Here is a 23,773-nt window from a genome sequence, read left to right as displayed (position 1 = left end):
ACTCACAGTGAAGAACTACTCCAGATTTTCCTCTCCAACCTCAACTCCTTTGGTTCCATCAGATTCACCTGGTCCTACTCCAAATCCCATGCCACTTTCCTTGATGTTGACCTCCACCTGTCCAATGGCCAGCTTCACACATCCGTCCACATCAAACCCACCAACAAGCAACAGTACCTCCATTATGACAGCTGCCACCCATTCCACATCAAACGGTCCCTTCCCTACAGCCTAGGTCTTCGTGGCAAACGAATCTGCTCCAGTCCGGAATCCCTGAACCATTACACCAACAACCTGAAAACAGCTTTCGCATCCCGCAACTACCCTTCCGACCTGGTACAGAAGCAAATAACCAGAGCCACTTCCTCATCCCCTCAAACCCAGAATCCCCCACAGAAGAACCACAAAAGTGCCCCACTTGTGACAGGATACTTTCGGGACTGGACCAGACTCTGAATGTGGCTCTCCAGCAGGGATACGACTTCCTCAAATCCTGCCCTGAAATGAGATCCATCCTTCATGAAATCCTCCCCACTCCACCAAGTGTGTCTTTCCGCCGTCCACCTAACCTTCGTAACCTGTTAGTTCATCCCTATGAAATCCCCAAGCCACCTTCCCTACCCTCTGGCTCCTATCCTTGTAACCGCCCGCGGTGTAAAACCTGTCCCATGCACCCTCCTACCACCACCTACTCCAGTCCTGTAACCCGGAAGGTGTACACGATCAAAGGCAGAGCCACGTGTGAAAGCACCCACGTGATTTACCAACTGACCTGCCTACACTGTGATGCATTCTATGTGGGAATGACTAGCAACAAACTGTCCATTCGCATGAATGGACACAGGCAGACAGTGTTTGTTGGTAATGAGGATCACCCTGTGGCTAAACATGCCTTGGTGCATCTTGGCACAGTGTTACACCATCCAGGTTATCTGGATACTTCACACTAACACCAACCTGTCAGAACTCTGGAGATGGGAACTTGCCCTTCAGTATATCGTCTCTTCTCGTTATCCGCCAGGTCTAAACCTCCACTAATTTCAAGCTGCCGCCGCTCATACCTCACCTGTCTTTCAACAACATCTTTGCCTCTGTACTTCCGCCTCGACTGACATCTCTGCCCAAACTATTTGCTTTTACAAATGTCTGCTTGTGTCTGTGTATGTGCGGATGACATCTCTGCCCAAACTCTTTGCTTTTACTAATGTCTGCTTGTGTCTGTGTATGTGCGGATGGATATGGGTGTGTGTGCGAGTGTATACCTGTCCTTTCTTCCCCCTAAGGTAAGTCTTTCCACTCCCGGGATTGGAATGACTCCTTTCCCTCTCCCTTAAAACCCACATCCTTTCGTCTTTCCCTCTCCTTCCCTCTTTCCTGATGAAGCAACCGTTGGTTGCGCAAGCATGAATTTTGTGTGTGTGTGTTGTGTTTGTTTGTGCGTCTAAGACAGACAGACACATGACTGCAGCCTCCAGCAGCTGAAGCCACACAGTGTGACTTCAACTGCCAGAGGCTGCAGTCGTGTGTGTGTGTGTGTGTGTGTGTGTGTGTGTGTTTTCTATTTTTGACAAAGCCCTTGTTGGCCAAACGCTTATATCTTTTTGTTGTGCCTATCTGCGACACAGCATCTGCGCTTTGTGATGAGTAGTAATTTTCCTTTGCATAATATTTTTGCATTCGATCTTGAATTTTGCATTGTTTGATTATAATATTAATAACGTGTAGCCCATACTCTCAGTCACACATAGCAAAAGTTTCAAAAATAAATTCTCTGCAATTTAAAAGAATAGACATTACGTGGAGAGGTGCAAAGTGGTACAATTTATTAGCAGGTCTTCTAAATAGTACCACTAGGTTTATCAGTTACACCATTAAAGATTTTTGCAACTGTAACAGGCAATATAGAAATTTGATAGGTATGACTTATATTTATTTTAATTTTAAGACATTAATAAATAAATTTAAACTCTTAATATGTATTCGTTGTCTAAAATATTAGGCTACTTTTGGACTTAACATTGAGTAGTTTCTGCAATAGCTACTCAGTCAGCGATTCAACTGTCACAATAAAATACTTTTTTTTCTCTTCACACTTATTTTTGCACACAGGGTATAGAATCTTACACAGCATTTTGTCAGCTTAATCACTTCAGTGTCCTCATTGACTTCGCAGATCATGCAGAACCAGCTCGAAGTGAAGACATTTTTTAGTTGGGAAAGGGCGGATATCTTGCAGGCCTATTGACACTCATCTACTGCAGGTTTGTTTTGTGGAAGTTGAAAGATTCAGGAATACATAATTTCCTTTAGTTTGTCTCGATTCCCTGGGAGTCTTTTCGTTGCCAGTCCAATCATTTCTTCTTCCCCGTTTCCAGCTTCTGATTCTGGATTTCATTTAGATTCCATGAAGTAAGAGTCCTGAAAAATATGTGTGGATCCAATGGCCAGATTCCAGTTTTGGAGAAGCGACTAATATTGCTATCAGGGTTTGTGCGAAGCCATTTGTCAGCTGTTTTGTTGTAATAAGCTGTGAGTGGCTTAAAATGCAAAGTCTAGTGGCTTATGTGCTGCATAAACCTTTGTGTTAGAATTAGATTTTACAGTTTCAATGAAGTGCTCCATTCACTGGATAAACAATTCACTAATCATCCAACCACTGGCTGAAACAGCAAATTTGGTGCCAGGTAGAGCTTCAATTTTAAATTGTCAGAAAATCTGTTTCTCTTAAATACTAGCATTAGAGGCACATGCACACAGAAGCCATCAAAAGCAGACACATGTGGCGTTTCTCCTCCTTTCTGAACTAGTTATAGCCTCCACTCGGTGCTTCCGTGTTCGTGCAGTGATCTTTCAAAGTTTCTCTGCTGTGGATACCTAGTCCTGTCCATATTGAATGTCTGCATAGCCTGAAAATGGTTTCTTTGTTGAAGCCGAGTGCTGTAACTGCTGAAGTAGCTCCTGTTTGGCAAAGAGATAATTCAGAATGCCCAGGCACGAAGCTGTAATAACACTATTTTCCTGCCATGCTGTTTTTAAATCTGTTTGTGATCCCATTTGCTCCTGCCAAATCCAACTCCTGCCAAATCCAAGTAGCAGTATGTGTGACACTCCAGTTGGTCCACAAACTCCGCAAGTTGGTCTATACCACGTCCAAATTTCATGAAACCGTCACCTGATTTCACGTTTTCAGAAGAGGTCTCGTCTGCAAACTGGGGTTTGGAACGCCATTCTGGAAAGTGTCAACAGTCTCCTTTGTGTCTACTTAGTTGTAAGCCATATTTCTTAGCCGCCGCTATTGGAAAAAATTTTAAGTGTGTAAGAAAATCGATAATTTCATAATGTTAGTAATAACTGTAATATGACGACGAGGTACTGGCGGAATTAAAGCTGTGAGGATGGGTAGTGAGACGTGCTTGGGTAGCTCAGTTGGTAGAGCACTTGCCCATCCCGAGTTTGAGTCTCGGTCTGGCACACAGTTTTAACCTGCCAGGAAGTTTCAACTATAATAATAATAATAATAATTATTATTATTATTATAATATTCATAATGACTTAATTCGCTACCCTCTCGCTAATCTTGCACATAAGTGTGTCTGAAATTTAATGTAAACACAAAGGGGCTATACTTTATTAAATCCAAAGATATATTCATTTTCAGAAAACTAAGTCCTTCAGTGTGTACATACGGGGTATTAAAAAAAAGTGTTGATTATTTTGAGAGGTACCTACCAAAATAAGAAAAAGAGTCAGTAAACACTGGCGCTAAAATAAATACCTTCAGAGTTAGGAGCACTTGTTCATCTTTGCTACTGTGAAACACATCTCTTCTACTGAACAAGTGTTCATATCTCTCAAGATACGAATTTTTGATCCCATATTTACTGGACTTTTTTTCTTGTTTCGGTGGTATTACCAGCTGTCAAAATATTTAACATTTTTCATTTAACACCCTGTATACATTAGTACCACTCATTATGAAATGTCCCAATTTTTAGTTGTCGCAATGACGATATGCGGCAGTAACATGCTTTACACACAGTGGCTTTACAAGCATTACATTGGTAATGCATGTATCTGGTTGTTGTGTAATGTACTTCAGGAACATGTCTGCAGCTTCAGCGCCAGCAGTGTGAAAATTCTTAATGATCTCTCCGCCTGTGTCCTCTTCTTTATCACCTTCCATTTCTGTAGTTCCTATCTATTTTAAAGTTTGATCTGACTCTCAGTTTTCCTGATTAACTTAGTAACATCATCGTCATAAATTTCTCCTCTTCCTGTAAGCTTGTAGGTCGTATCAGTGTACAAAGTGTCAGCAGTTGATGATGCTGAATTGACTGGCTCTTGCTGTCAGCTAGTGCTGGCTCAAAATATGGATCTCTGCTTCAATGGATGGCCACACTTTCCTCCAGATTTTCGTTATGGTTGCCTTTTCCACTTTATCTTGTGCTTCTGCTGTTTGGAAAACATCATTACATAGTTTACTGGTTTCTATACCTTCAATGCAACTTTGATAGTCATTTTTACATTCATTCAGCAAGGAGACAAGAAGTTAATGTTGAAAAAGGGGTTTAATTGATTACAAAATTCCCTGGTCGATGGGCTGAATCAGGACTGCCACATTGGATGGAAGAAAGAATGCTTGCATACCACTGGACTGTAAGAGACACGTCGGAAGGAAGACTGGGAGAACTTTCAGTCATAAAGCTTTTTCTCCCTCAGCTCTATTCTCACAACTGGTACAAACATTTCGTGAAACTGCCAAGATAATATTTATGTGCCCATCTGTGATTTCTTCTGAGCCCAATATGGCACTGATAGTGTATTCCTTTTGCTGAATTGAAAACAATATGGATGTCTGCATTTATGGCTCCCATTTGCATTTCAACACACTGTTACTGTTCTGTGCTTATTCTGTTATCTGTACCCACGATCTTCCTTCTAATTCCTCGCAGTTAATGTTTTCAAAGAAAGCATCGGTTTCACCAGTTTTGTACAAGGTGTCAACAGTTCTATTACCTTCTTTATAAAATCTTCTGCATTCTTTTCATTAATTGTGTGACTTTCCCGAGTGAGTCAGCTCCACAGTGGGGTAGCATTTTGGCTGGTGCAATGTAGTACAAAGCAGTGAAAAAATAATTTTAAATTAAGCCTGCATATTATCTTTTAATTTAATCTGTTGAGCTAAAAAGTTGTTAATTCCCTATAAGAATTGAAGCAAATATAGAAAATGAAATTTCTATTAAGGCAACACACAAACCTGTGGTAAAAATTGATAGTTTCCTAAAATGTTTTGAGGTTAATTATAGTTGTTTGCAAACTCGAATACAGAGTTATTTACGATAGATGAAAAAAATGTATAGGGCTACCCCTGTTTAAGGGAAAACTAGATGTAACACCGTGTGTTAGTTAGAATATCTGCTACAGTAAATAAATCACAAATGCAGTTTTACTACAAATCGCTTGTGGATTATGCAAAGGAAAATGGTAGCTGCCGAAAATTCTCAAAAGTGCACGTTTATTTGTGATGATATAAATGAAATTCATACAGTACATGGCGTAAGGTACCCTGTATCACTACTAGCCACTTCCTTTCCTGTTCCGCTCGCAAATAGAGTGAGGGAAAAATGACTGTCTATATGCCTCCTTATTAGCCCTAATTTCTTGTATCTTATCTTTTTGGTCCTTACATGCGATGTATGTCGGCAGTCAGCTTCAAATGCCAGTTCTCTATTTTCTCAATAGTGTTTCCTGAAGAGAGTGTTGCCTTTCCTTCAGGGATTCCCATTTGAGTTCCCAAGGCATCTCCATAACACTTACATGTTGTTCGAACCTTCCGGTAACAAATCTAGCAGCCCGCTTCTGAACTGCTTCGATGTCTTCCTTCAATCTGACCTCGTACAGATGCCAAACACTCGAGCAGTAATCAAGCATAGGTCACACCATTATCCTTTATGTGGTCTTCTTTATACATGAACCACTCTTTCCTAAAATTCTCCCAATAAACCAAAGTCGACCATTCCCCTTCCCTACAACAGTTCTCAAATGCTTGTTCCACCTCATATACCTTTGCAATGCTACACCCAGGTATTTAAACAACTTGACTATGTCAAGCAGGATGCTAGTAACACTGTATCTTATTGTTACAGGTTTGATCTTCTTTCTCATCTGCATTAACATACATTTTTCCACATTTAGGGCTAGCTGCCATTCATCACACCATCTGGAAAATTTGTCCAAGTCATCTTGCATCTTCCTACAGTCAGTTATGTTATGTTATGTGTTATATTCATCTCATTACATACAATTTTCAAATCATTTGATTTGATGTACAGGAGACATGTCAAGGTTTACAAAAGAAACTTTTTTCACTTTTTTTAAGAGAAATACAAAAGTTTACATTATATTTTACATTTCTAAGTTACAGCTACACATGTACATAAAATAATAAATGTATTACAATCCCTGTGTTCAGATTGTGAAGCTGTCCTCAATGAATTCATCGACAGAATAACAACACTTTTCCACCAGGAGAGTAAAGAGCAATCTTTTCAGTGAACCAATCTCCATTTTAAATATATTACTGCCTTTTATTTTATTGAAAATTTTTAACCCCATATACTCGGGCGTTTGGGCATAAAGTTTTAAACGATGTGTTGGAAGTTTGAAGTTATCTCTGTGGTGATTGCTGTAGTTGTGGTCGAAACGGAAATTGTCTAGTGTATGTTGATTTCTATATAGGGACACCACCATCTCATATATGTAAAGTGAGGGGATAGATAGTACTTTTAAATTTTTTAACAGTGGTCGACAGGATTCCCGTTTTTTTTTTTGCAACACACGTTTCTAATTACTTTCTTTTGTAATACTAGGAGCCTAGTGACATTTGCTGAATTTCCCCAGAAGATTATGCCATAACGAATAACTGACTCAAAGTAGCAGTGATAAACTATCTTTCTGGTATCCATGTTTGTGGCACCCGACAAAATACACATTGCAAATGCTAAGTTGTTCAGTTTATTTGCTAAGTAATCTATGTGTACCTTCCAATTTAAATTTTTGTCAAGATTTAGGCCTAAGAACTTCACGTGGTTTGCTTCTGTGATATCCTGATCATTGCAAGTTATCTTTATTTCACTCCTTTCTACTGATTTAGCTTCAAATTGCATCATTTTGGTTTTAGTTACATTTAGTTTTAGTCCATTTTGATAGAACCAAGATTCAAGTTTTTCTAAAGTATTTTTGGCTTTTTCTGGAATATTTTCAGATACCTCATTTTCAATTAGAACTGATGTATCATCAGCAAATAAGACTGAATGAACATCAATAGCAAGTGGTAGGTCATTTACGTAAAAAAGAAACAGATAGGGACCCAATATCGAACCTTGTGGGACTCCTTGGGGAACTGTTTTCCAGTCTGATGAATAATTGGTTCCATTTGAAGTTAAAATTACTCTTTGTTTCCTACCTGACAGGTAAGAGCTAAACCATTTTAAAGCCAACTTCGACACCTTACCATACGCCACGGCATCATCAGCAAATAACCACAGATTGTTGCCCACCCTGTCCGCCAAATCATGTATGTATATAGAGAATGACAGTGGTCGTATCACACTTCCCTGGGGCACTATTTGGCAGAACTGTGAATCACAAATGTTGATCTGCTACGAAATAAATTACATATCCAAAACACTCGTACTGGGAACTTGAGAAAATATAGTTTTTTAAGCGTCTGAAAATTCAAAAAAATAACCTGTTTCTCACGTAATTGTTCAATGAAATTAGAGAATAATTATTTTGAACAAGAAAAGGCCTACTAATCTCAAAAAAAAATTTAAAGATCACAATTAAGTTTAAGTCTATAATTGATGATAACAATATGACTTTATTGTGACACTTGTGAATGTTCGAAATTTCACAATATGTCACACTACACATTATTATCAGGCCCATCACTGAAAATCCTCTACTGCATTGTTGTACGAACTATCTGTAAGCAGCTACAGTCAGTTCATTCTCACTCTTTTGCATAACCTTCCATTTTCCCAACTCACTCTCCATTTCGGGTTGTGTACTGTTAAATATCATCTTCTTTCTCAAAAATAGTTCGCTGTCCAACATTGTACTAAGCAGCAATGGTTTTCTGTGAAGAACTTTGGTTCAATTTTTTTAAAATTTGGAGTTTCTAGCATAATTTGTTTCCTTTTAGAAGCCATGACATTGAGCTGTAAAGAAAGCCACAATTTCAGATATGTATAACATAATAGTGTTGTGTACAATAATTCATTGTTATGGACGTCATTTCTGCTTGAACGACTAGAGGCTGGACTGCTGAGGATCAGATTAGCGAGAGTTTCGGATCAGATTAGAGAGAGTTTAGTGTACTAATAGAAGAATTGCTTTACCAGCCTCAGTTTCTGTGCTGTGCAGTGTCTGTCCTGCATCTCTAGTTGCTTTCTATTCTCCTTCCTAAGTATTTAAAATTTTATATCTATTCTAGTTGTTGTTATTTTTATTTTCTTCACATTTAGTTTCATTCTGCAATCTTTCGCAGTAGTTTCCTTTATCATTTTTGGAGCTCTTTCCCATTCCTAGCTGGAGAAATCATACTGTGTGCAAATCTAAAACACCATATTCTTTAGCTACAGATTTTTACTTCTTTGTCCATTAATAAACAATACTCAGTCATATCTTTGAAATATGTAGGTTGTAATGGTCGCCTAGTCGTAGATATTGCTAATTGCTATAATCGCACTATTTCACTCCAATTTACGGAGCTTGTTAGCACTTGATGTTAGGTTGGCGCCATTAAAATGCATTGTAGTAATCGCTGCTGCTTGCTGGATCGCTGCTATGTCTTGATGCTGATGCTGGCTCTAAATCTGGTTGTCTAGGGTAAAAACATGAGGTCCCGTGTTTTTTTTTTTATGTGCTTTTGATGATAAAGAACGAGCGAAACCAACAAATATGTAAACTTCAAATATTTATTACTCTGGTGGCCATCTTAAATCCACTGTCCACCAAAGACCATGACACAACACAAAATATTACTTCCTTTACATGTTCTTTGCATTGTTTATCCACCACTAACAATAACACACAAACACACTTTACCAAAGTGACATTCCGACTGTCTCCTCAACCCTTCTTGCTGCTCGTATTTATAACCTTGTCAAAGAACTACTAAAAAGAGATATAGTTTATAAGTCACATGTACATCTGTTATCATAATTTGTGCAGAAAAGTTATTAATTTGCATCGAGTGACATAATTTAACATGTTATTAAAATGACAGACAGATTTGTTGACTTGATAGAAAAATTCTTTGTTACAAAAAGGCCGTTTTTGGAAGTTTGTCAATTGACTTCTCTAATTTGCATAAATAAGTAAATAACATGAATTATTAAGAATTACATTGGTTTTCGTCTAAAATAGGATTGATTACGTGAATACTGAGTGAAAACACTCCTAGTGAACAAATAGGTTTCACTGGGTGATTTTTATTTAAGGAGATCCAAAATACCTAAGTTGGCCACTATTTTTCGTACTTCATATTAATTATTTAAGATGAACTTAGTGTTTTTACATGATGACATTTGCTGTATCAGTGATCAAGTGATATTAACTTTTGTGTGGGTCAGTTATTCAGTATAATTTAATGGGTTGACTGTTTATGGAGACATCATTGTTAACATACACAATAACTTTTCTATAATCATAAATACTCGTTAAACTGGTTGAATTTGGAGGGTATCGCATACTTCGGTAAAGTAAAGCCTTTAATATGTTCCGTTACAAGGTACATTATCACTCAAAAGTATTTTGTAGTTGAACTAGTAGGTTGGCCGACATGTTTATCTATATGCAGAATCAAAATAAACTGGCTGTTCCGACAGAAGACTGCTTAACCCTGCCCTCTGTTATGTGTATTGATTGCTGACTGCAGGTAAGTGTGGACTTAGCCATAAACAGGGTTTCAATGGGTTCATAAGTATTGTGGGGGATGGGAAGACTGCAACAAACCTAACTACACAAAGGGGATCTAGTTCTAATATTCTTATTTACTTACGGCAACTTGAAAACTAGAGAAGAGTCAGTAGATTTCAGACAAGATGTATTAACAGCACTGAGTCAGGGCGAAACTCAGTCCTTCATTGCGGAGGTGTTTGGCATCTCTCAACGACCTGCAGCGCTGTGGTCGGTAGTGAAGAACCACCCAAAAAGAAGGCAGGATCATCCAAAGGCAACTGGTGGCTGATCCCAAAATATCAGTCCATGCAATATGTGATGACCTGCAGGTAGAACACGGCACTGCATGAAGGTCCATCTTTCAATATGTAAACATTGCTTAGCAGCTACAGATCTGAATGGCGGGCACTCTTCTCAAAAGCTTACAATAAGTGTAAAAAATAGGAAGGCCAGACTACAGTTTGCTAAGAAATATGCGTCGTAGACAATTGAAGACTGTTAAAAATTCTATGGAGTGATGAAAGAAAGTTTAATCTCCTCTCGTCAGACAGAATACGGTACATTCAAAGGGCGAACAACAAGAGGAATGACAGAAAATACCAAATACCCACCGTGAGGCACAGAGGAGGGAGGAAGTACGTTGGTGTGGGGCTGTTTTGCCACAAAGTTGTATTGGTCCTCTCGTCAAAATTCATATGGTAATGCATAGTCTGAAGTATGGTGAAATATTAACAGACTGTATGGTAGCTCACAGAAGACAAAATATGCCTCGTAATTGGTAGTTCCAGCATGACAAAGATCTGAAGCACACTTCTTGCCATATGAAGACAGCTTGAAGCAGCCCAAAGTCAAGGTATTCAGATCGCCGAGCCAGTGTCCAGACTTTTAAACCCCATAGAACATATTCATGGCAAGCTGGATAGACACGTTCACCAACAAAAAGGCTTTCTACAAAGAATTGTGTGAGCAGCCGTAGAAGATTCTTCAGGCTTGATTGGCCAAACTCGTGGACTGTATGCCATTCAGGTGTGCTTGAGTAACACACGCAAAGGGCTATGCGACCGAGCATTAAGCCGAGAACGTCGTGGGTCAAGACTTCGTTATTGTTTTCCTTTCGTTTAATTTTAACAGAATCCTGTTGAGCCTATGTAATTTGTTCATTTACATTTCATCGTTAATGAAAAGATTAGAATTGTACAATATGTGTAAGGAAGTAAAGTAGACAATATAAAGATTTGCTAATTAAGTTCTTTCATTTAAATTTCCTCCTAAAGAATATGTGTTCAGAATTTATTATATCTACGAAATATTTTTGAGCGACACTGTACCTCTACGAGACTACTCTACAATTCACACTTAATTGCGTGGCAGAGGGTCCTCCAAACCACCTTCAGACTTGTGTTTGTCTACTGTTCCACCCTCTAACAGCATGTGGGAAAAATACACCTTTACATCTTTCTGTAATGGTAACAGACTACAATCTTATCTGCTACTTTTTCTAATTTTCCAGGTAGTATTATGTCCTTTTTTTGTCGTACTGAAACCTTTCACTTCAGACAGCGAGTTAATAAGCTATCAACTAATTTTCCCTTCAGTGTATTCACAAATGTTTTCCAATTCACCTTCACATAACTTAATCTGAGACTGTAAAACACACACATATATATATATATATATATATATATATATATATATATATATATATATATATATATATATATATATATATATATATATAATGGAAGGAAACATTCCACGTGGGAAAAATTATATATAAAAAAAAAACAAAGATGAGGTGACTTACCGAACAAAAGCGCTGGCAGGTCGATAGATACACAAACAAACACAAACATACACACAAAATTCAAGCTTTCGCAACAAACTGTTGCCTCATCAGGAAAGAGGGAAGGAGAGGGGAAGACGAAAGGAAGTGGGCTTTAAGGGAGAGGGTAAGGAGTCATTCCAATCCCGGGAGCGGAAAGACTTACCTTAGGGGGAAAAAAGGACAGGTATACACTAGCACACACGCACATATCCATCCACACATACAGACACAAGCAGACATATTTCTTCTGCTTGTGTCTGTATGTGTGGATGGATATGTGCGTGTGTGCTAGTGTATACCTGTCCTTTTTTCCCCCTAAGGTAAGTCTTTCCGCTCTCGGGATTGGAATGACTCCTTACCCTCTACCTTAAAACCCACTTCCTTTCGTCTTCCCCTCTCCTTCCCTCTTTCCTGATGAGGCAACAGTTTGTTGCGAAAGCTTGAATTTTGTGTGTATGTTTGTGTTTGTTTGTGTATCTATCGACCTGCCAGCGCTTTTGTTCGGTAAGTCACCTCATCTTTGTATATATATATATATATATATATATATAAAACCCATTTTCCTTCTTAATAAATCTTTCTAAGACTGAGTGATGTATCCCCTGTCTCTCCAGTTTTTCTAAATTCAAATTACTCCTCAGCCATTTTTTCCTCTCATTTTTCTTTCCAGTCATTTTCTTGTAATTCTCAACATAATGAGAAATTAGGTAGTTGGTTCTTTGCTCACTTCATTTTGTGCTATCCTGTTTCTTTGATGTTTGGATTATTACTGTACCCAGAGAACCTTCTGGCCATCACCTGTTTTATTACATAGTCTATTAATTTCCCTTATTCTTTTTCGATACAGGCATTTCTGTATTTTGCGGGGGACGATCTCGTCACGTTCCCATCTTTATTGGAGCTGATGTGGACTATACTTCCTCTACTAAGATTGGTGATATTTTGTCATCTTTATCCACATAATCCAAAGATTACAGTTCTAGCATTATAGGTTTGTGTTAGTGAAGCTCTTGTAAATATTCTCTCCATCGTTATAGGACTTACTCATGATTTTTGTACATTTTATTTTCATATTTGCTAAGAATTCCCATAGTTAGATTTCCACATGCGTATTTATACCATGTTACATTTCTTACTGACCTCCCCTTTATAGTTCCCTCAGTTTCCTTGCATTATCCTTCAGTTTACTTCCTTCTGTGTTGTTCACCTTCTTGCAGAGTTCATTATTTGGCTTTCTATCTATTTTCCTTTAATTCTTCATTATTCTTGACTCTGAGTTCCCTCCTGTTTTGAAACTTAGGAATCATTTCCTGTGTGGCCTATGGTTTTTTTGCCAGTTTCTCCCTTGCACGTAAATTTCTGTGTTGCTGACGTGTCCATCCTTTAGCCTGCTCTAGTGTTCGCTGACATTCTACTGTGTTTGTGGTATGTGGTATTCGGGCACTGATTACCTCATTCAATAACTCTTTCAGGTACATAATGTTTTACGTACTCTCATGATTTGTACGTCCTACTTCTTCGTAATACTATAGTTTTTCAATGTCTGCAGTTTTATTTGTGTGTCAGTCATTAATAAATTACAATCACTGTCAGTATTATCCCATTTTTATGCCTTTGTTCTATAAGTATTAAGTAAATCACGATTCTGAAATTCTCTCCTACTAGTGTGTAATCTTCTTTTGTCATTTATGAACAACATGAATGCTTTGCGCATCATGAAAAGTATCAAATTAAGTTGTGATGTCCCCTCCCCACTTTCCTCATTAAAAATTAATGTGACATTCCTCCACAGCCTCTAGGCAATGTAAAGGCATATCGGATTAATTAAAGGACAAAGCTGTGTGCCCACGCATGCGTGCGCATTATATTTCAGGATGGGACACAGTATAGAGTATGACATGAGACAGTCGTCTCAAATGTTCACAGGTATCTGGCCTATTTTTTAAGGGATTGCATTCATTAAGCATTCAATCTATCACAGTAAATGGCCATTGCTTATAAAGGAGTTTTTTTAGAAATCTCCAGATGCTCTCACAGCTTCAAAGCTCTTTATTCTCTTCCCATGCATAATGCCACAGTGCAAGATGTGTCCATTAAAAAGTACTCTACGAGATCAAAAATATCTGGCCACTTGGCTGAAAATGACTTACAGTGTCATCGTAACTGCCGTTTGTGTCATGTCTACTGTGCAGCGAGCTACGTTAATTTAAGTATTAACTGTATTTTTCTTACTTGTCACTTCTTCTTCCGTGTGTTTTTGCTTTTAGGAAGCTTTAATTGTCGAGTGCTAGTAATAGTATTCCATAGATTTCGTGTTTGTTTTGAATACAGTCCAGAGACAGGTCCCTTTAGTCAGCCATAGTGCCAGTAGTGCTGGTGTTTGTTTTGAATGCAGTCCAGAGACAGGTAGTGCTATTTTCATTATTTTCTACAAGAAGTGTCTAGTAACCACAGTTTAGTCAACTATCAGCCGCCTTTAGTGAATTAGCAGTCTAGTTAAAAGTTGATTAACTCTCTACAGTAAATTGATTTCTTAGGATGTGTGACTGCTGTGTACGGACGCAGGAGGAGCTGGCCACTGTTCGCGAACAGCTGAACGTGTTGATGGCCGCAGTCAGTCGTCTTCAGGCTGCTGCCTCGGATTGTAGAGGCATTGGCGAGTCTGGTGTGTCGCATGGTACACCCCAGGTGTTACATGCTTCACCCACTGTCCCTGCTGTCGAGACATCTTCTAGGGTACCGGGCGCGGTTGGGCCACCCTCTCCCCAAGGGGAGTGGCGGGTTCAGCGGCGTTTGCGGCGCACGAGGCGGAGGGTCAATGTGGAGGCTGGCCGTGTGGCATCGCCCGCTCTGCCTGTGAGTGGACATGTGGCCGCTCCTTCAGCAAGGTCTGAGCAGGCACACGGTGGGAGGGGTTTATTAGTGATTGGGAGCTCCAACGTTAGGCGGGTGATGGAGCCCCTTAGGGAAATAGCGGAAAGGTCGGGGAAGAAGGCCAGTGTTCACTCTGTCTACTTGCCGGGGCATCTCATCCGAGATGTGGAGGAGGCCCTGCCGGCGGCGATAGAGAGCACTGGGTGCACCTGACTGCAAATTGTTGCACATGTCGGCACCAATGACTCCTGCCGTCTGGGTTCAGAGGTCATCCTCAGTTCATACAGGTGGTTGGCAGAGTTGGTGAAGGCGGAAAGCCTCACTCGTGGCGTGGAATCTGAGCTAACTATTTGTAGTATCGTTCCCAGAACCGATTGCGGTTCTCTGGTTTGGAGCCGAGTGGAAGGCTTAAACCAGAGGCTCAGATGATTCTGCGGAGATCTGGGGTGCAAATTTCTCGACCTCTGCTATCGGGAGGAGAAATGTAGGGTCCCCCTGAATAGGTCAGGCATGCACTACACGCAGGAAGTGGCTGCAGGAGTAGCGGAGTATGTGCGGAGTGCACATGTGGGTTTTTTAGGTTAGAGAATTCCCTCCCTAGGACCGACAAGACGCCTGAAACGCGATAAGGTAGTCGTAGGCAAAACACAACAAGGAATAACAATATTAATGTGGTAATAGTAAACTGCAGGAGCGTCTATAGAAAGGTCCCAGAACTGCTCTCATTAATAAACGGCCACAACACCCACATAGTACTAGGGACAGAAAGTTGGCTGAAACCAGATGTAAACAGTAATGAAATTCTAAACTCATATTGGAATCCATACCACAGAGACAGGCTGGACAGTGAAGGGGGGAGGCATGTTTATAGCGATAAGAAGTGCAATAATATTGAAGGAAATTAATGGAGATCCGAAATGTGAAATAATGTGGGTGAAGGTCACGGTTAAAGCAGGCTCAACCATGGTAATTGGATGTCTGTATAGGCCCCCAGGCTCAGCTGCTGTTGTGGCAGAGCACCTGAAGGAAAATTTGGAAAATATTTTGAGTAGATTTCCCGACCATGTTATAGTTCTGGGTGGAGATTTTAATTTGCCGGATATAGACTGGGAGACTCGAACGTTTATAATGGGTGGCAGGGACAAAGAATCCAGTGAAATTTTTTTAAGTGCATTATGTGAAAACTACCTTGAGCAGTTAAACAGAGAACCGACTCGTGGCGATAACATATTACACCTTCTGGTGACAAACAGACCTGAACTATTTGAAACAGTTAATGCAGAACAGGGAATCAGCGATCATAAGCGGTTACTGCATCGATGATTTCAGCCATAAATAGAAATATTAAAACAGGCAGGAAGATTTTTCTGTTTAGCAAAAGTGTCAAATAGCAGATTTCAGAGCACTTGACGGCTCAACACAAAAGTTTTATCTCAAGTACAGATAGTGTTGAGGATCAGTGGACAAAGTTCAAAACCATGTTACAATATGCATTAGATGAGTATGTGCCAAGCAAGATCGTAAGAGATGGAAAAGAGCCATCGTGGTACAACAACCGAGTTAGAAAACTGCTATGGAAGCAAAGGGAACTTCACAGCAAACATAAACATAGCCAAAGCCTTGCAGACAAACAAAAATTATGCGAAGCAAAATGTAGTGTGAGGAGGGCTATGCGAGAGGCGTTCAATGAATTCGAAAGTAAAGTTCTATGTACTGACTTGGCAGAAAATCCTAAGAAATTTTGGTCTTATGTCAAAGCGGTAGCTGGATCAAAACAAAATGTCCAGACACTCTGTGACCAAAATGGTACTGAAACAGAGGATGACAGACTAAAGGCCGAAATACTAAATGTCTTTTTCCAAAGCTGTTTCACAGTGGAAGACTTCACTATAGTTCCTTCTATAGATTGTCGCACAGATGACAAAATGGTAGATATCGAAATAGACGACAGAGGGATAGAGAAACAACTAAAATGGCTCAAGAGGAAAGGCCGCTGGACGTGATGGGATACCAGTTCGATTTTACACAGAGTACACGAAGGAACTTGCCCCCCTCTTGCAGTGGTGTACCGCAGGTCTCTAGAAGAGCGTAGCGTTCCAAAGGATTGGAAAAGGGCACAGGTTATCCCCGTTTTCAAGAAGGGACGTCGAACAGATGTGCAGAACTATAGACGTCAATCAGTTGTAGAATTTTGGAACACGTATTATGTTCGAGTATAATGACTTTTCTGGAGACTAGAAATCTACTCTGTAGGAATCAGCATGGGTTTCGAAAAAGACGATCGTGTGAAACCCAGCTTGTGCTATTCGTTCACGAGACTCAGAGGGCCATAGACACAGGTTCCCAGGTAGATGCCGTGTTTCTTGACTTCCGCAAGGCGTTCGATACAGTTCCCCACAGTCATTTAATGAACAAAGTAAGAGCATATGGACTATCAGACCAGTTGTGTGTTTGGATTGAAGAGTTCCTAGATAACAGAACGCAGCATGTCATTCTCAATGGAGAGAAGTTTTCCGAAGTGATTTCAGGTGTGCCGCAGGGGAGTGTCATAGGACCGTTGCTATTCACAATATACATAAATGACCTTGTGGATGACATCGGAAGTTCACGGAGGCTTTTTGCGGATGATGCTGTGGTGTATCGAGAGGTTGTAGCAATGGAAAATTGTACTGAAATGCAGGAGGATCTGCAGCGAATTGATGCATGGTGCAGGGAATGGCAATTGAATCTCAATGTAGACAAGTGTAATGTGCTGCGAATACATAGAAAGATAGATCACTTATCATTTAGCTACAAAATAGCAGGTCAGCAACTGGAAGCAGTTAATTCCACAAATTATCTGAGACTACGCATTAGGAGTGATTTAAAATGGAATGATCATATAAAGTTGATCGTTGGTAAAGCAGATGCCAGACTGAGATTCGTTGGAAGAATCCTAAGGAAATGCAATCCGAAAACAAAGGAAGTAGGTTACAGTACACTTGTTCGCCCACTGCTTGAATATTGCTCAGCAGTGTGGGATCCGTACGAGATAGGGTTGATAGAAGAGATAGAGAAGATCGAACGGAGAGCAGCACACTTCGTTACAGGATCATTTAGTAATCGCGAAAGCTTTACGGAGATGATAGATAAACTCCAGTGGAAGACTTTGCAGGAGAGACGCTCGGTACAGGCTTTTGTCGAAGTTTCAAGAACATACCTTCACTGAGGAGTCCAGCAGTATATTGCTCCCTCCTACGTATATCTTGCGAAGAGACCATGAGGATAAAATCAGAGAGATTAGAGCCCATGCAGAGGCATACAGACAATCTTTCTTCCCACAAACAATATGAGACTGGAATAGAAGGGAGAACCAATAGAGGTACTCAAGGTACCCTCTGCCACACAGTGTCAGGTGCCTTGCGGAGTATGGATGTAGATGTAGGTGTATCTATGTGATGACCTCAACCCACAGGAAAAATAATTATCAAAATCTGAACTGTTAAGTCATCCAAAATTCTAGTTGGAAAACCACACTCTTTGTTATGCTTCTCAATTGGTCACGATCCCACTTTGTTTATGAACTGAAAACTCTAATATTCACGAGAAACTGGTCTGAAATTAACCTGACCCAACAAAATTGTGTATATATTCTGTGAAACTTCAAAGACATCTAAGACAATATCTGAAAGGAATTAGAAAAAGTGACAAAATTTCGTGCAACACACACAATACTGTTAATAATTGCATGAACACTGGGGGGGGTTCACCATACATCTACCCAATTTTGAGTATAACCAGTGTCTCTTAATACTATGACTCGTAGCAATACAATATCAAAAACTTTTATTACTGGGTAAACAGTCCCTACATGATTTGACAGCTGACATTTATAATTCACACTCACGTCAGGAAATGCACCAATACGGGAATAGAAGGTTTTACGTTATTGGTCAGAACGCAAGCAATTATGGCGGTCGCCGTAATTTTCGCGCGACGCCATATTTTGCGACAAAATAATCTTATTAGTCACTGTCATATATCTAGTCTCATAACAATACATAAAACTACATAAAATAACTACAGTAATTTTGGCATGTGAGGAGAATTAGTTCTAATGAGAGGAAGAAGTTTATATTTACTGGTGTTTCAACAATGACTACCAGGCAACTTTTAATTCACTGATTGTAATTTTATTTTCGTTAGCAGAAAGCAAACATAAACTAAACAAAGAATTTATTTGAATAGAGTCTGTAATTCTTATACTTTTAATAGAGAAAGAAAGTTTCTAGGTCAGGGGATACCGTTCGGCGAAATCTCTTAACTTTTTGTTGCATACGAAGCGTTGCGTTGGGCAGCACGATGTCGGCGGGTTACGATGATGAGAGCAGGATACAGGCAGTTCCGCTGGTTAATCTTCTCTGGCCAAACGCAAATAAAGTTACGGCACAGCTGTATCATTAACCCCATGGTGATTAACAAACCACAAGACGCCAGTATATGACCGTTGTTGACATGTCCTCTCTTTCAAAGTACATTACATAGACATCGCTCGTTTTTACACTTTATGCACTGTCCATGACGCTATCGTTCATAATTACACAGTTCGTCACATTCATATAGTCTTAGCCACAAATACACAGTTCATAGAATTGTTCTTGTGTGTGAAGCACACCATAAACAACGTCCACTCTGTTCTCGCGTTTCAAACTTCGACAATGTCACTAAATGTCATTTATATTGCACAGTTAATTAAAGTCTTCACTTTCACGGCTTGATAGAATGTGGTAGACAACAGTTCCACCACCCAAATCCAATACCAGCAAAGTCCATTCGCATAAAAGCACTGTTCGAGTCGGCCACAACAAAGTATTGTTAGCGGCACTTTCACAGTCCGGTTTATTTGCTCTTAAAGTTCGCTGATGATTGCATTACATACCGCAGTGGTAAAGAGAATTAACAATCTGTTAGTTCGGTATCACTGTCCGTACAATTACGTATGCTTTCCTTAAAACACAGTACTATTTTTCTGCGCACGCTTCACAGACACACCATCCGTCATCCCACCTACTACAAAACAACCTTTCGACTATCGATATCACTATCGTTGTCCCCTGTCTATAGATGTTATATCGTTATCGTAAATTACTTACATCTTTATAAATGTTATAGACTGTATTTTTCACAATTAATAATATTCCAAAAGAGAACTTTACAAACTTTACCACAGGTACAAAGCAAGAAACATATTTATCCATTGGGAAACGAAATAATCACAATTACATCTTTACATTTAAAAACCACAGTAGAATGTTACATAATCACAATTAGAAATGCCCATATGAACAAAGGAAAAACAATAGAAATCTAAAGAAAATTACGAAAAAAGTTTTATATGCATAATTAGCCATGCCTTCGCACAGTCAGTGAGGCCTGGCACAAAGTCAGCGCTCCAAAACATCCCAAAAGTGTTCTGCAGGATTCAGGTTAGGACTCTGTGCAGGCCAGTCCATTACAGGGCTGTTATTGTCGTGTAACCACTCTGCCACGGACCATGCATTATGAACAGGTGCTTGATCATGTTGAAAGATGCAGTTGCCATCCCCAAATTGCTCTTCAACAGTGGGAAGCAAGAAGGTGCTTAAAACATCAATGTAGGCCTGTGCTGTCATAGTGCCACACAAAACAACAAGGGTTGCACACCCCCTCAATGAAAAACACGACCACTCCATAACACCATTGGTTCCGAATTTTTACTGTTGACACTACACATGCTGGCAGATGATGTTCTCTGGACATTCGCCATATCCACACCCCGCCATCGGTTTGCCACATTGTGTACTGTGATTCATCAGTCCACACAACATTTTTCCACTGTTCAATCGTCCAATGTTTACACTTCTTACACCAAGCGAGGCATCGCTTAGCATTTACCGGCATGGTGTGTGGCGTATGAGTAGCTGCTCGACCATGAAATCTAAGTTTTCTCACCTCCTGCCTAGCTGTCATAGTACTTGCAGTGGATCCTGATGCAGTTTGGAATTCCAGGGTGACGGTCTGGATAGATGTCTGCCTATTACACATTACGACCCTCTTCAACTGTCAGCAGTCTCCGTCAGTCAACAGACGAGGTCGGCTTGTATGCTTTTGTGCTGTATGTGTCACTTCACTATCACATCGGAAACGGTGGATCTAGGGATGTTTAGGAGTGTAGAAATCTCGCATACAGACTTATGACACAAGTTACACCCAATCACCTGACCACGTTCAAAGTCCGTGAATTCTGCGGAGCGCCTCATTCTGCTCTCTCGCAATATCTAATAACTACTGAGGTCGCTGATATTGAGTACCTGGCAGTAGGTGGTAGCACAATGCACCTAATATGAAAAACATGTTTTTGGGGGTGTCCAGATACTTCTGATCACATAGTGTAAGTCTCACACGTGTTACAAATACTGATGGCTCTGCTGCTCTTTAAACCTACGTACGTACATTGGCTCTTCGAATTGTCTATCACTGTGCAGAGAATTCTTCCATATAACACGGAGGGTCTCTAAAAACATTTGGATGGTGCTCTCTCTCTCTCTCTCTCTCTCTCTCTCTCTCTCTCTCTCTCTCACGCACACGCAGACTTAGCACAATCCCGGTTAAAATGTGGTTAATGGCCAATCTTTTCTAAAAGGAACAAGTTCTGCATGAGGTTTCTTCAGTTACTAAATTTATTATATTAATAATGCATGAGCGACAACAACTGCCATAAAATATACTAATTTATTAATATTAATAAAATAACTTGTGTGGCAGTTATTTTGCTCATGCATTATTAATGCAATAAATCAAGTAACTGAAGAAACCCATTGTAGAACTTGGGCAGTTTTAGATCAGACTGACCATTAATCACACTTTCCACAGGATTGTCCTAAGTGTTCAACATTCTCAAATAAAACGTGTACACCAAAACAGGAAATTGGAATTATTGTACATGTTTTCCACATTATTTCCAAGTTGATCAATAGGTTCACTTTTACATTCACTGATATTGCTGTATTTACATAAGAATTAATCTTTTTTCAGGAACTGCGGGAAGATATTTTGCTACGACTGCTCAGAATTTGTGATGCCTCTGCCAAATGAACAATTATACGACCCCGTGCGAGTTTGCACAGGCTGCTTTGCACGTCTGCAAGAAACCGCAGTGCCACAGCCATCTTCGCGAACTGCCTTGCCGCAAGTCTCTCTGGCCAGGCCACAGCAGGGTATTTCTCTGGGCAGCGAGAGTGGGGCGTACCCGCTGCGACCGGGGCCACCTGCAGAGAACTGCAAGCAGGCCACGGCTTCGGATCACGTTGCCAAGTGCTCCAAGTCGGCTGTGACGGCGGCGTCCACGTAGGCGCACTGTTTCCTTTTTAATTTTTCCTCCATTGTGACCCAGGCTCACTGTGCACAAACTAGGCAAAAAAAAAAAAAAACTTCTGTGCAATAACACATGCCTGTGTTTCTGTAAAAGTTTTCCCCTTTGCTGTACATTCAGTTTTTGATACTGATCTTGCAGCTGTGTGATGTGGCAGGGGCAAAATTTACACATTTGTACAGAGTATATAGTTCCTGAAAGTCTCTTTCTGTGCCACATTAGCACATTATGCCAGTACTGCTGAATTACATATATTTTCTCATCTCTAGTAATGTATTTTTCATTTAAGTAACATGACATTTTATATTTAAAGGTCGTACCATTTTCGATATTACTTCGGGAAAGCCCTTTCTGTACAGAAGTAAATATTAAATGAATAGCATTTCCGACAGTCCGAAATGAAAGTATTCTATTAAATGGGTGCTAAAGATGGGAATGTTTGTCATGATTCAAATGTAAAAAAAAAATGTGTACACAAAGTATTTTTTATCACACAATTGGTTTTTATGCTGCAGCATTTTGTTCCATTGGAGAGGTACTATAGTTGCAGTTATTCCTGTGTGTAGTTTCAGAAACAGGCAAAGGATCAGAAAACTTTTTTGTCTTATTTATAACATTAATTTTGTTGTTTCAGTTCCTGTGGAAATTATATTTGGTATGTTAGCTGTAAAAGCATTTAGTTGACACAGAATATAATGCCGTTGTTATATGTGTACATTGTCTAGTGTGCCCTTTCACATTTAGTGGTGCAGGCACTTTTTATTCTGAAGCTTTCCCAAGTGTGATAAAATAAACAGCCTCTTGTAGAAAAGATTTTATAAACATGCAAGAATTCTTTGTAGTAATTTTATATTTTAAGGTAGCAGTATTTGCTGTGATTAGATAATATTGCATGCCTCTAATATGAATATTTACATGCTGATCTGATTGAAAATGACAGATTGTTAATTGTAAACTTTATATGCCCGTGAGTTTACTGTGTAAAACCTTCATCACTAAGATCTAGCTGGTCTTCATTCTTCATTAAATGTGCTACGGCAGATGCATTCTGAAGAAAATACTGATGCATCTGTCATAGTAATGTGCCTCGTGTCTCGCAAATTTTTCAGAGTTGAGGTCAATGGTTGCTGTGGTAATGTATGTGATAATAAATTGAAGTTTAAGGAGTGTGTAATTCGTATTACAGTAGGCTGTTTCTGGAGGGGGGGTGGGGCGAGCAATAAATATTCAGTAATATGGTTCTATTTTAAATACAGTAAGTGGTATATCAGTATTTTTCTACTTTTATTTCATATATAAATGTAAATTGTCCAAGTCCTATCATTAGCAAAGTGGAATGCAGTTATTTCGCCTGCAGGAGTTTTATGATGAGCTTACCAAACAGTATTTCAAATTAAAGACCCTCCATTTTAACATGTATTTATTCTTACCAAATATGGAGCAACCAGTCGCAAAATCATGTTTTATTTATTCACTTTTGGAAATCGATTTCAACTGATTAACAGCCATCATCGGTGCTTTCAACCAATATGTGCCCTGAGTAGTAATACTGTCTTAAGCACAGGTGTTACTTACTCAGGGCACATATTTGTTGAAAGCACCGATGATGGCTGTTAATCAGTTGAAATCGATTTGCAGAAGTGAATAAATAAAACATGATTTTGTGACTGGTTGCTGCATCTTTGGTAATTTTATGGTTTATGGTCGCTGCACGACTT

The 23,773-nt window shown here is 39.6% G+C and overlaps 1 protein-coding gene across 5 annotated transcripts in view; it reads left to right on the top strand.

The window, feature by feature from the left end:
• Positions 1–22,121, top strand: part of LOC124544671 (myotubularin-related protein 3) — a 185,196-nt gene extending 163,075 nt beyond the window's left edge. For all 5 annotated transcript variants that reach the window (XM_047123292.1, XM_047123295.1, XM_047123291.1 and 2 more), the window contains one exon: positions 21,719–22,121. In XM_047123292.1, coding sequence (XP_046979248.1) covers positions 21,719–22,034 — 316 coding nt within the window. In that variant the 3' untranslated portion in view covers positions 22,035–22,121. The remainder of the gene's footprint in view (positions 1–21,718) is intronic.
• Positions 22,122–23,773: the final 1,652 nt, after the last annotated feature.

The sequence above is a fragment of the Schistocerca americana genome, chromosome 8 (genome assembly GCF_021461395.2).
Source record: "Schistocerca americana isolate TAMUIC-IGC-003095 chromosome 8, iqSchAmer2.1, whole genome shotgun sequence".
NCBI classification, from domain to species: Eukaryota; Metazoa; Arthropoda; class Insecta; order Orthoptera; family Acrididae; genus Schistocerca; species Schistocerca americana.
This window is presented reverse-complemented; position numbering and strand designations above follow the sequence as displayed.